Genomic DNA, 13,059 nt, shown 5'->3' on the forward strand with positions numbered 1-13,059 from the left:
CCCCATCCCCCCCCTTCCTCTACCCCCACCGGCCTAAAGGTTATAGAGAGGAACTTACAAAAAATGAAATACACACACTTGCACAAAACAAACTAATTTACTAAGTATCATCATACACGAATTTAATTAATGATATGATGCTAATTTTGTCCTTTCTTAAAATAATTTACTAAATGTTTGATAATATAAAGACATAAACAGGTAGTCAATTATTAAAAGTCCGTATTAAGAACTGTTCTTCACCCACATGTTATAACGGTCATAAAAGGTTTAATTTACCATTAAATACATGTCTAGTGTACATATCTTAAGACTTTTCAATTTATATATGTTTGCAAAGGCATACATCACACGTAATTAACATCCCCAAAATAAAAGAAATAAAATAGAAACATCTGCTGCTTGCCAGACCCACCTACCCAGAGCCAGAAATACAAACAGGGTAGAAAGAAGGTGAAGAATGAAAAGTGACATCAGAACTCAAAACATGCCACAACCTGGTAGTTCCAGAAATTTCTGAAGTAACATTTCCGGGAGGTTAAAACAAACAATGACAACGACGATGACAACAAAACCAGAAAGGGAAGACTGGCAGAAACAGTGGGTGGTCTGCTACCATATGTACCTGTGTGACCTTGTTCAAATCACTTAACCTCTCTATAGGCCTCAGATTCCCCATCTGTAAAATGAGAAGGTTGGACTAAATGATCTCTTTCAGGTACTTTCCAGTTCTGAAAGTCTATGAGTCCGTTTAGTGGAGTGGGGAAGGGGAGCCGAAGTGTATAGGTATACACACACACACACCAGAAGCTACTCTCCACTAATAACCAGACAGTTCATTAACTCTGGGGTCCAATGTTTAGAAATACAAAAACAAACGGGCAGCCAAGTTCCCAGACCAGCTCCCGATGCCACCTTTAACATGATAATGTTAAGTGAACCACAGAAGTGACAGTGCAACCCTGCGTCCTAAATTCTGGAAGCAGGAAGCCACTGAATACAGGAATGAAAAGAATTTCCTTCCCTTTCTTTGGATATAATGTTAAACTCGAATAAAATTTTTAAAAAGGTAGAATTTGTCTTTGTATCTTTCTACCTTCCTTCTGGGACTCTAAATGCCTCATCTTGAGAGTCTGAACCTGACATGACTCACTTAATGGACTGCAGCTTTTGACAATTTTTGTCTTGGGCTTTTTTTCTTTTTTTAAACTTAACTTCTGAATCTAGTTTTTCAAAAAGTATAAAGCTTTGTGGTTTTTATTTTCCTCCACGGAAACATTCTGGCATCTGCAACAAGGTTTGTCAAAGGAGCTTAATCAGAATGAGAAGAAGATATATGCACGGATCATTTGGACCTGGGGCCCATCTACAGTCACGTCTCTGCAGCACCTTTGTCTTTCACTTTGTTCCCTGTCACCAGCACAACCTACACACACACACACCCCCCATAATCTGACCATCACACACTGATTATCTGCCATATTCTAAACACTACAACATGCCAACAAGCCTCTTCCATGCCATCCACTCTGCCCACGATGCCACGCCCTTCCCCACTGGGAGGCCTGCAGGACAGCCTCTGCAGATTCTTTCACCCCAGCTCCAACATGCCTTTCTTTATTGAAAACTTTCCTACAGAATACAAGTACTATTTCCACTGTTCTCCGCACAGCTCTCTTCTTTACAACAGTTCCTTCTTCTGCAACACCATGTCCACCTATCACATCAGACTATAAACTACACAGACTGAAACTGTATCTTATTCACCTCTTCCACCAACAAGTTTTACGTTTTAGGATGTCTACATGTGGCAAACACAGCATTAATGTTTGCTTCTTTGTGAATCTATGGAAATTAGTGAAAACTCATCAGGAGAAATAATAATGGCGTCTACCTCACTCTCAGGTTTTCTAAGGTCTTACCAGGTCTTATCAGAACAAGGCACATACAACCTTCTATCCTTTTTAGTGATGATTTAAATGCCCCCTGAAGGCAGAAGAGGATCTTGCTCTTACATTGGATAAATAAATTCTACAGAAACTGTGACAGTGAATTAGGAAACATAACTTCAGATTAAAATTTTTCCTGTTGCATAATTTACAGACATCATATAGGAAAAATAAAAACCAGATAGAAAAATAACACATTTTATATATCATTTTTTAAAAGGTAGAAAATGGTTATTTTGGGAAGGAATAATAGTCTTTTAAAGGCAAAAATGATAAAATATTTTCTTCCCATTTTTTTGTTCTTTTTTTTCCTTTTCACATCCCTACTCACAAAGTCAGAAAGAAAAACAAAAGGTTAAAGATAAGCTAGCTGTACCAAAGCAGGCAATCCTTACATCCCTGCACCAGACAAGACAAACCACCCAATTCAACAATTTTACGTGACTTATTCATGTTATATACAGTTACAGAATAACTTATGTTATATACAGTCATTTCAATCAAATGACCCAAAGACATTAACAAAGAATAAACAAAACTATACCCACTCTGAAGCGTACCTCCATGGAAGATGTTATTACTACTTTAACAGAAAAGCTCTCCTGTGAATTACACTTCAAGTTACTGCATGGTTATTGGCTCAAAGATGGGCTAGATGCCAAGTCATTTAAAGCAGATCAAGTAACGCGAATGTATGCCAACATTGTTTTGACCTCATCACTACACTTTCAGAATGACCTAACAATGCTCTTAATCAGACTTCTTGGACTAATTGTTTTAGGAACACAATTCTGTTAAAATGTATCTTTAACTCTACCTGATTCTACAAGGAAATAACTTTCACTTAATAGTTATTTTAGAAGATATTTGCAAGCATACAAATAAAAAACATACTTACAGATTGTATATCTTGTAATGGTTTTTATGCTTTGAATCCAAAAACCTTAAAACAAAACAAACAAACAAAAAGCCACCATTAACAAAAATGAGCTAACATTTGAAATTACATTTATACTATTGAGAAAACCTAAAAAAGATTCCATTTTTCCTAATCTCAAATACCATTTAAGAAAAATATATAAATAAATTCCAATAAATATTCCCTTCATGGGCTTACTCTAGTAATCAGGTCATCCTTAAATAATTATTACATTACACAGATTTATACAATCTGAAGTAAAGCCAGAGCTTTTCATAGAATAAATATTTTCATAACCTTCTTCTCTTCGTTCTAACATTATGAGGTTGGGTATTAAGAAATAAGTTATTTAAAAGGTAGTGTTAGCACTTAGCTCAAGTTCACCTAGCTCATACAGATGTGTGAGAAACAGGTGCAATCGAGTAATCTTAAAAATAACCCTGAAAATTAAGCCATCATTTTCTTTCAAACTAGAAATCTTTTCACATTTGAAAGATGCAAGTAGTAACTATTAACTCTATACAAAGTTCATTAAGTACTTTCACATATATCTTCTCAGTCGACACTCAACAAATATCTGAGAGACAGAGTGTATCCACATTTTACAAATGAGGAAGTAGGTGTCAAAGAAATTACAAAACTTGCCCAAGGTCATACAGCTAGTTAAGTCAGAGAATCAAGACCAAAGACCTCTCCCTCCAAACAATTAAGAAACTACACCAGAGCAACAATTACAGCCAACAAAAGTACTTCCCACGTGTTTTTTTTTACCATATTCAAGTCCTTTACACATATAAATATGTTTACTCTTAGGAGGTAGGTAATGGAGGAGAGGAATAGAGAACAGAATAAAAAGATAAAAACAAAAGAAAAGATTTAAAAAGATTTAAAGTCCAGGAGTTTCAACACATGAATAGGAGTTCCAGAAAACAGAAAACATAAGGAGAAGAAATTCAAGATACAATTTAAGAATAATACCCTAAACTGAAGGAATTTCCAAAATCAAAAGATACAATGAGTATTCAGCAAAAATGACGAAAATAGACCCAAATACAGGCATGTACAGCTCAGTGAAATTTCTGAATACTGAAGAGATAAACACAGAACCCTAGAAGAAGCGGGAGAGGAAAAGGTTTCATAAAAAGAATCTGGACTATAAATCAAGTGTGAATATATAATAAAGGCATTTTTAAATGAGAGAAGTCTCAGTAATTTTGCTGCCTACATATTCTCTCTCAGGAAGTTACTAGAAGACATGTTCCACCAAAACAAGGGTGGGAAACCATGAAAGATGACGATTCCAGGAACTGAAGAGTCCAACTCATGAGAAGGGAAAAAGGAATCCCCAGAATAATGGTGAAGGAAAGGAACATCCATCCCAAGCAGACAGTTATACCGCAAGCCTAGTGAACAACTGACCCAGATCAGGATGGATCAGAAGGCTCCTTCTGAAGAAGATTAAATCAACATAATGCCAAATATGCTGGAACATGTTGAGAGATTTATACAGTTTAGGGTTAAAGTTAAGAACATAGAAACTAAAGAAGCAGAGAGAGAAGGGGAGAGAGAGAATTTTAACTCCAAGGATAACAAAATGTTCAGGAAAAAACAGTTTATACTACTTCACTTAACTGTAAATAGCATTTATCTAGTAATAATCACATAAAAACCCAAATCTGATATAACCAAAAATACAATACTACTAGAAGGAGGGCTGAAAATATGTATGTAGTTGGGTAGAGGGGAAAAAGAGTTCATAAATTTGGATGTGAAAAATCATGCCATACAGTAATATGCGCATTACTTGTAATTTTGCCACTAAGTGAAATGATGCATTTTTAGGTCACTGTATAACTATTGCAAATGTCAAAATTTATTTACAATCAACACTTTAAAGTAAGTCCTTAGACTATAAATAGACTTTGTTTAATGTGTTAACTATAGTATTTTATCAGATATTTGCTTTTTAATATTTTCTGTACGATTATAACCAAAATGAACGTAACAGTGACTTTCTCTTATATCAACAAAACATTCTCTAACGGATTTAGTATGACAAGATGAGTTCCTCTTATTTCTGCAGAGTCAGGCCCTCCTTCCATAAACCACTCAGCAGTTTCTAGAACAGGCTCGTTCCTTGCATGAGCACTGTTTCATCAAGGGCTTCAGGTCACTAGTATTTTTTTTTTAATGGTATGCTTTCATGTTTTCATTCCTTGATACGCATTCCTATCAATATTATCTTTTATTTAAATTTATTGAGAACATGTATTAAGTACCTGAAATTGCTCTTGCTTCCCTAGAATAAGATGATTTATGAACTACTGTCTCTGCTATCAAAGTAAGAAAAGAGTAATCAACTAGATTATCAGTGAGAATAAAGTTTAGCTGCGAGAAACAAAAGGGAGGGGGCCTCATAAACAAATACGCTACTAAATATACTAAATACACTACTCTCTCACATAAATTTCAGGATTAGTAGTCTACAATTGGTTGGGTAGATTTGTTTCATCAAGGACTGGAGCCCAGGACCCTTCTATCATATGCTCAGCCAACATGATAGTCCACAGTCCAAAACAATGTGCCATCATATACATAGCAAGAGCAGACGATAAAGGAAAGTTCCTTCAGGAACTTCACTTCTACTTAAAAACAACAGACCTCAAGTTATTACATTATCAAATCCAGCCACAGGGAAAGCTGAAATTACCACGGGCATTCTGGGAAAACATGTACACAGCAAACAAAACAAGCATTCTATTAATGAAGGGGAAATGAAGATGATCACTGATTTTCTCTAGTTTTTCTATTCTCTAACTTCAATTATCTCTAATCTTGATTTCCTTCTGCAAAACAAAAACAAATGACTAATATTAGTATAACAGGTGTACTTCTAATCCTAACTTAAAATCACTCTAAGAAGGGAGTCCATTTGCCAAAAAGGGACAATGGTATAAAAGACTAAGAATTCTTGCTAAGGGGCAGAGGGAAACAAAGGAAATTACTACTTTGTGGTTCTGGTGGTGGTGGAGAATAAACCCTAGAGAACAATGTTTCATTCTAATATTTCACGTGTACTTTTCTTTAAATATTTAAGGTATGTGTCACTTTTTACGATTTTTTTTTTAAGATTTTATTTATTTATTCATGAGAGAGACAGAGACAGAGGCAGAGACACAGGCAGAGGGAGAAGCAGGCTCCATGCAGGGAGCCCGACGTGGGACTAGATCCTGGGTCTCCAGGATCAGGCCCTGGGCCTAAGGCGGTGTTAAACCACTGAGCCACCCGGGCTGCCCTGATTCTTCTGTTTAGCCCGCTTCTTCAACTAACCAAAGCAGCACTGATTTCTGCTAAGACGACTTCGATTCAACTATGAATATATTACAGAAAAAAGTGGTGCTACACACTCTTGGACTCTTGTCTTGTACCCTCTTATCAATCCCTATGCCATTTGTACTTTGGGAATTTTTCTTTAAACTGAGATAAAATTTATACACGGTGAAAACAGATCTTAGGTATACAACCAACTCAATCAAGACACAGAATACTTCCACCGCCCCAGAAAATTCTCTCACGTCCATTTGCAGTCAAACCGCACTAAGCTCCCAAGGCAGCTAATATTCCCATAGATTAACCTGTCCTATTCTTGAACTTCATATAAATGTAATATATGTAATATATATGTAATATATAATATGTAGTCTTTTGTAACTGGCTTCTTTCATTTAATCTAATGTTTTACAGATTTATCCCTGTTACACGTACCAATAGTTCATTCCTTTTATTCTAAGTATGATTCCATTGTGTGGCTACACAATCATTTGATGGATATTTATGATGCTTACAGTTTGGGGTTATTATGAATAAGTATATAAACATTCTTGTGCAAGACTTGTGGGGACACACATTTTCTTTGAGTAAATAAGTAATAACTCGAAGTGGAGTTGCTGGGTCATAAGGTAGATAGGGTAGGTGTATATTTAGCCTCATAGGAAACTACTAAAGAATTATACCATTTTACAATCCTATCTGCATTTTAAGAGTTCCAGTTGCTCCACAGTCTCATCAATATTTGGTGCACAGTCTTTCCAATGGATATAAAATGGTATCTTTCTTTTTTTAAAGATATTATTTGTCAGAGAGAGAGAACACAAGCAGGGGGAGCGGCAGGCAGAGGGCAAAGCGGGCTCCCCGACGCAGAACTCAATCCCAGGACCCTGGTATCATGACCTGCGCCTAAGACAGACGCTTAACTGACTGAACCACCCCGGCATTCCTATAAAATGTTATTATTGTGGTTTTAAATTTCCTTTCCCTGATGACTGATATTAAGCATATTTTCATTTGTTGATTAGCCATTTTTATACCTTCTTCTTTGAAATGTCTGTTCAAGTCACAGGCTCATTCCCCAACCCACCCCCAGTTGGATTAACTGGTTTTTTATTATTGATTTATACAAGTCTTTTATATATTCTGGGTAAAGGTCTTTTATCAGATATACACATTGACATAAATATTTGCTCCCTATCTATGACTTGTCTTTTCATTTCCTTAATAATGTGTCTTGACAATCAACAATTTTAAATTCTGATAAAATCCAATATATTAAATTTTTCTTTTGTTTAGAATTTTGTACTCTAAGAAATCTTTCTCTATCCCTAGAGTTCACAAAAATACTCTTATGCTTTCTTCTTGAAGCTTTATCCTTTTAGCTTTTTCTCAGTTTGCATTTTAATTTGGTTCAAAATTCAAAAATTTAGATAAATGCTAAGGATAACTGGGATAACCGAGACAAGAACAAATTATCTGAAGAACAGTAACTATAAAATTCAGAAAACAACAACTCATTGCTAAATGTCATATCTTTTCCTCCAAGGGTTCTTGTTTTTGGGGGGGGAGAAAAAATGAATAAGCAGGAAATGATCTGCAAAACATAATTTTCTCACAGAAAGCCTACAATTTAAATGTGAGCAGAGAAAAAGGTGTTTTGAAGGATTAAAATTCACTTTTAGTTCATTCTGGGTCTATAACGTTAAGTAATCCAAATACATAAATAAGTAAAGATACACACATCCTATAGCCCAATCCAGGGAACACGATTCACACGTGGCAGGCCTGCACACATTCTGAAGTGAGGTCAAAATACCAAAATGGACACAACAGTTATCAAAAGTTCTCAGGGAGAGATGGAGGCTTTCACTATACACCTTCAACATTTCTGCAACTGTGCTGTCAAGACTTAAGTGTACACTACTTTCAAAAGAAAAAAAAGTTTCCTGTCCTACTTTATTTTCCAAATAAGTACAGAATTGAAGTTATATATCACATTATTTTACCTTCAAAAAGTGGGCTTGATGAGCTTAGAAATCCAACTGCTTTTGAACAGTGTATTTTAGTTTACCTAAATATTTTCATATACTATTTTTGAATTAGAAAAAAATGGAAACCAGGTTTTTTTAAGTGTGACAACAGTCCTCGAGAAATAGTTTTAATGAGATTCATGCAATTCTTGTTTATAAAGACTCACAAGGCTTTTTAAAAATTATATCTTCATTCATACTGAGCCTGTCCTGAGGACATTTAAAAAAACTATTAGCATATACTATCACAAAACCGCAAATCTGATCTCAGTGAAAAACAATGATTAACTAACAAAACAATTTGTTAAAATGCTGATAAATGCTCTTTAAATCCCTCATACAGGCACAGCCATAAAATAAAAAGCCCAATTTTTAATCCCATCATGACACTTACTGTGTTACTTCAGGTGCCTAAAATATTATATTCAAACCCAGTTTTTCATTCTCTTTTAAATTACAAGTATTATTTATCAGAGGCACAAGTGCTGAGAATTTCTGCTTCCCACTCCTACATTTTCCTACATTCCACTCATGAAGTACTGAGAACTTACTAAATAAATAGCCTTAATGATTTCTTTTAACATGCATTTTTTAAAAAGATTTTATTTATTTATCCATGAGAGACACAGAGAGAGAGAGAGAGGCAGAGACACAGGCAGAGGGAGAAGCAGGCTCCCTGTGGGGAGCCCAATGCAGAACTTGATCCCAAGACCCCGGGATCACGCTCTGAGCCAAAGGCAGAGGCTCAACCACTGAGCCACCCAGGTGCCCCTAACATGCATTTTTAAAAAATCACCTTAATTCTAGAGGTGACCTTTCATAAAATTAAATATTGCACAAAATAATACTGATTGGTCTAGTAAACAGAAATACACTAGAAATGGCAAATAGGCATCTAGGTGGTGGTGGTGGTGGTGGTGGCGGCGGCGGCGGCCGGAGTGGCTTGTTGGTTTGCAAAATCAAGGCTATTAAAACAACATCCAGGTTAGAGGCTGGGGAAGAATAAGAAAATGATTAGCAATATCTACCATCAGTCAGGAAGAGAGAATATGTAAAACTTTTCACCTGCTTTTGCCATTTCTGGAAAAAAAAATTAATACAAATTTATGGGTAAAATTCAGTAAAAAGCAGAATTTAAACATTATAAATTACTTTATAGTATGTAAGTTTATTGTAACCAAATTACAGGTGTTAAATAAGCTGGCTCTTAAAATCTTTTTATATTGATCTTCAGTATTAAGGGGTCATCTATTATAAATTTTCTTGTAGTGGCATGCATATACTTTTGACTATTACAGAGCATCTGGAACAGGAATGATCTTCTTGCTACAAGCAAATGTAAAACTGGGCAAAATGTAGGAGGTAACGATTTTAGGCACTAAACAGAAGGCAGCACAGGTTTGTGATCTTTCAGAATAAAGAAACAAGGTAACTCCCATGACTGCCTTACTTTCAGTGTTGAGGCTCTCTTCTGACACAGCAGAAGGCAACAGAACAAATGGAACAAAGGTTTCACTGAGGTAAAAGGCAGAGATTTGAGTTTGGGGTGTTAAGGCAGCTAAAGTTTGTGGAACAGAATAGTAGAGAAAAGGAATTGAACAGGAGAGCCTCAGAAGTCTGCAGAGAAATTCACCTCTGGTCCTTGGCCAAGGGTTGGGATGCATATATGCAGGATCTGAAAGCATAATGGAGAGGACACCAGAGATAGCAGAGCCAGGAGGAGACGTTTTGGCCCAGCCAGAATGGACAGACTTCATTTTAAGGACTCCAGGTATTCAGCTGAGACCCCAGAAAGGCCACACCTTGGAACTGAGGATCATGCCCTAAGACAAAAGACAAAACTGAAATAGGCCTGCCTTAACAAAGAAAAACCAAGCCTGATGAAACCAGAAGATTAATCGTTAATTTAAAGGACTGCCAAGAGGATCCCTGGGTGGCTCAGAGGTTTGGCGCCTGCCTTTGGCCCGGGGCGTGATCCTGGAGTCCCGGGATCAAGTCCCACATTGGGCTCCCTGCATGGAGCCTGCTTCTCCCTCTGCCTGTGTCTCTGCCTCTGTCTTTCTCTGTGTGTGTGTGTCTCATGAATAAAGAAAATCTTAAAAAAAAAAAAAAAAGGAAACAAGTGGATTCAGTCACATTAAAAAAACCCTACACAACAGACAAAAACACAGTAACAAAAAGAAAATAAATAAATAAATAAATAAATAAATAAATAAATAAATAAAAATAAAGGACTGCCAAAATGAAACTCAACAACCTTAAAGAAAGTAACAATCCAGACTCCCTACAATATATCAGTCATGACATTCAACATACAATTAAAATTTATTAGACATGCAAAGCAGAAAAACATGACCCATAACCAAGAGAAAAAAGCAGTCAATACAAACCAATTCCATGATGAATCAGATGTTGGAATTAGCAGATAGGGATCTGAAAGTAGCTATTATAAATACATACACGAATGTAAAGGAAGATGATTACAGTAAGTGAATGGATGGAGAGTCTCAACAAAGATACAAAAACCATAAAAGACAGACATTCTAAGCCTCACATGTTCAGTCTGGAAAGAAACATCTACTCTTTTAACAGAAGACTGGGGACTGCAGATGTGGCCAACTGCGTTTTTCAAGAATGACTGCATCCTGCATCCCACATCCCACATGGCTCTCCATTCAACCTAACTTTAACACTTTTCCCATCGACGATTTTTCAAGAGCTAAGAGATAATCCACTGAAGGGCTTTTTGTAGACTAAATCTATTCTAGTGAATTAAATTCAAGTCTTACGTTAAAGAGCTTGAGAGTCATTCTGTTTCTTGAAGGCGAACTGGTATATCTCTGCTTGGTGCCAATACATAATGATACAAAAGCTTATATTATTAGAGCATTAGATTATTTTCAAAAGCTTGGAGAATTGATAAAAATTCATCTTACAAATATTTATCGAGTACTTCTGTGACAAGCACTACTGTAGATACAGTGTAGTACTGACAACTACAATCATAATAACAAATGCTCCTAGCAGTTTGAGAGAAACCCAGAAGCAAAAGCTCTTTAAGGTACCTCATTCAGAAAAGAGCCTAAGAATACTGGACAGTCCCTACTAATCCAAAAATAGATAAAAAAGAAAAATATAAATTTGAAAAGAAAAAAAAAAACAAAATAATTGCTTATTTGCTACATTTTTCTGTAGCTAACTCACTACTTGGCACCATATTTACTTCTGCTGTATTCATGTTAAATTGAACTTTGCTCTTAGAACTCCAATATACCTATAGCTGCTACTGCTACTACTAAAACATGAAGTTGGGTTGCTGCTTTCCTTTTCAACACAGGAGTCATCTTTGCCTTAATCCCATTAACACAGGCAAGCTCCAAACATTCTAATCCGTAACTATTTTCTCCTAGTCATCTTCAGGTTGACAAACTTAAAATCAGTTATATATCCAATACAAGTAAAATATCTTGTTAAAAATGCACTCAACACTTGCCTGCACAGTACTGCCTTCTCTCTTACCTCAAGATAAACAAAAAAGCCAAAGTATGAATTTTATATTAAAATCTGATCAAAGACAATGATCCCCCAGTCGGAAAGAAAATCTCTCTCAAAAGAGGAATAAAACTAGAGAGAAAAGAAACAGCAGAGGAAGTGAACTATAACCCATTGAAAAAAAATTCAGAAGGCTGTTACTATGAATAAAAACTGCCAACCATTTCTCCAAAGAAGTTATATCATTCTGCACTTTTACCAACATGGATTTGCGTTCCAGTTGATCTACATCCTTGCCAACCCATTAGCCCCTTAAGTTTTAGTAATCCCAGTAAAATATGAAAAAGTGCCTCATTATCTTACAATTTTCACTTTCCTGATGACTGATTTTGAATGTATTTTAATATGCGTATGTATCATTTATGTATCTTCTCTTGTAAAGTTTCTGTTCAAATCATTTGTCCTTTTCTTCATGGGGTTGTCCTCTAATGAATTTGTAAAATTATCTTTATATTGTGTTGAACTCAAGATACTACATATTTCAAATATTTCTCCCAGACTTGCTGTTTTTTTATTTTATTAATGATGTCTTTCAAACAACATAAGCTTTAAATGCTGATTAAGTCTAACTTGTGAATTTTTTTTACATAGTTAACTCCCTATGTACTAAGAAATCTTTGACTAAACCAAAGTCTGCAAAGATTTTTTTTTCCACAAAAATTTTCTTCTCTGTTTTAATCAATTAGTTCTATAGTCTTACATTTTACTTTTATGCTTCTATCTACAATCTGTCTGCATGTAACAGGAGATTTTTTATATCATGAGAAGTAGTCAATGTTCATATCATTTTTTATACTGACATGCAGTTGTTCCAAAGCCATTTGTTAATATGAGTATCCTGTTCCCTGTGAATTCTCTTGGCATCTTTGTCTAACAATGTATGCGTTTTCCTGTAATCTCTATTTTGTTCCATTAACCTAAATACATATACTTTTTTTTCTTTTAATAATCTTATTAACCTAAAGACCCAGCAATTCTTTTCATGGATATTTAATTTAACCAAAAGAAATAAAAATATATGTCAACAGAAGTCCTGGACATGAATGCTCATAGTAGCTTTGTTCATAATAGACCCAAATTTGTAACAACCCAATTGTCCGTCACAGGTGAGTGGATAAATTATATGATAACCATACCATGGAATACTACTCTGCAATAAAAAGAAACAAGTTACTGATGCAAGCAGCTACCAGGGTAATTATGCTAAGAGAAAGAAACCAGACCAAAAAAAGTACCATACTATGTAACTGAATTCATATAAAATACTAACACAGGCAAA

General features: G+C 35.4%; 1 protein-coding gene across 7 annotated transcripts in view; it reads right to left on the bottom strand.

Moving 5' to 3' along the window:
* Window positions 1-13,059, bottom strand: part of PTEN (phosphatase and tensin homolog) — a 90,989-nt gene that overhangs the window by 35,365 nt on the left and 42,565 nt on the right. For 6 of the 7 annotated variants that reach the window (XM_072803708.1, XM_072803704.1, XM_072803707.1 and 3 more), the window contains one exon: window positions 2,848-2,892. The exons of the other annotated variant lie outside the window; for it this stretch is intronic. Coding sequence is in view for 2 of the 6 variants with exons in the window: in XM_072803704.1 (XP_072659805.1) it covers window positions 2,848-2,892 (45 nt within the window). In the remaining 4 variants the exon portion in view is untranslated. The remainder of the gene's footprint in view (window positions 1-2,847; window positions 2,893-13,059) is intronic. 7 annotated transcript variants of the gene reach the window in all.

Source organism: Canis lupus, chromosome 27 (assembly GCF_048164855.1).
Source record: "Canis lupus baileyi chromosome 27, mCanLup2.hap1, whole genome shotgun sequence".
In the NCBI taxonomy this organism is placed as follows: Eukaryota; Metazoa; Chordata; class Mammalia; order Carnivora; family Canidae; genus Canis; species Canis lupus.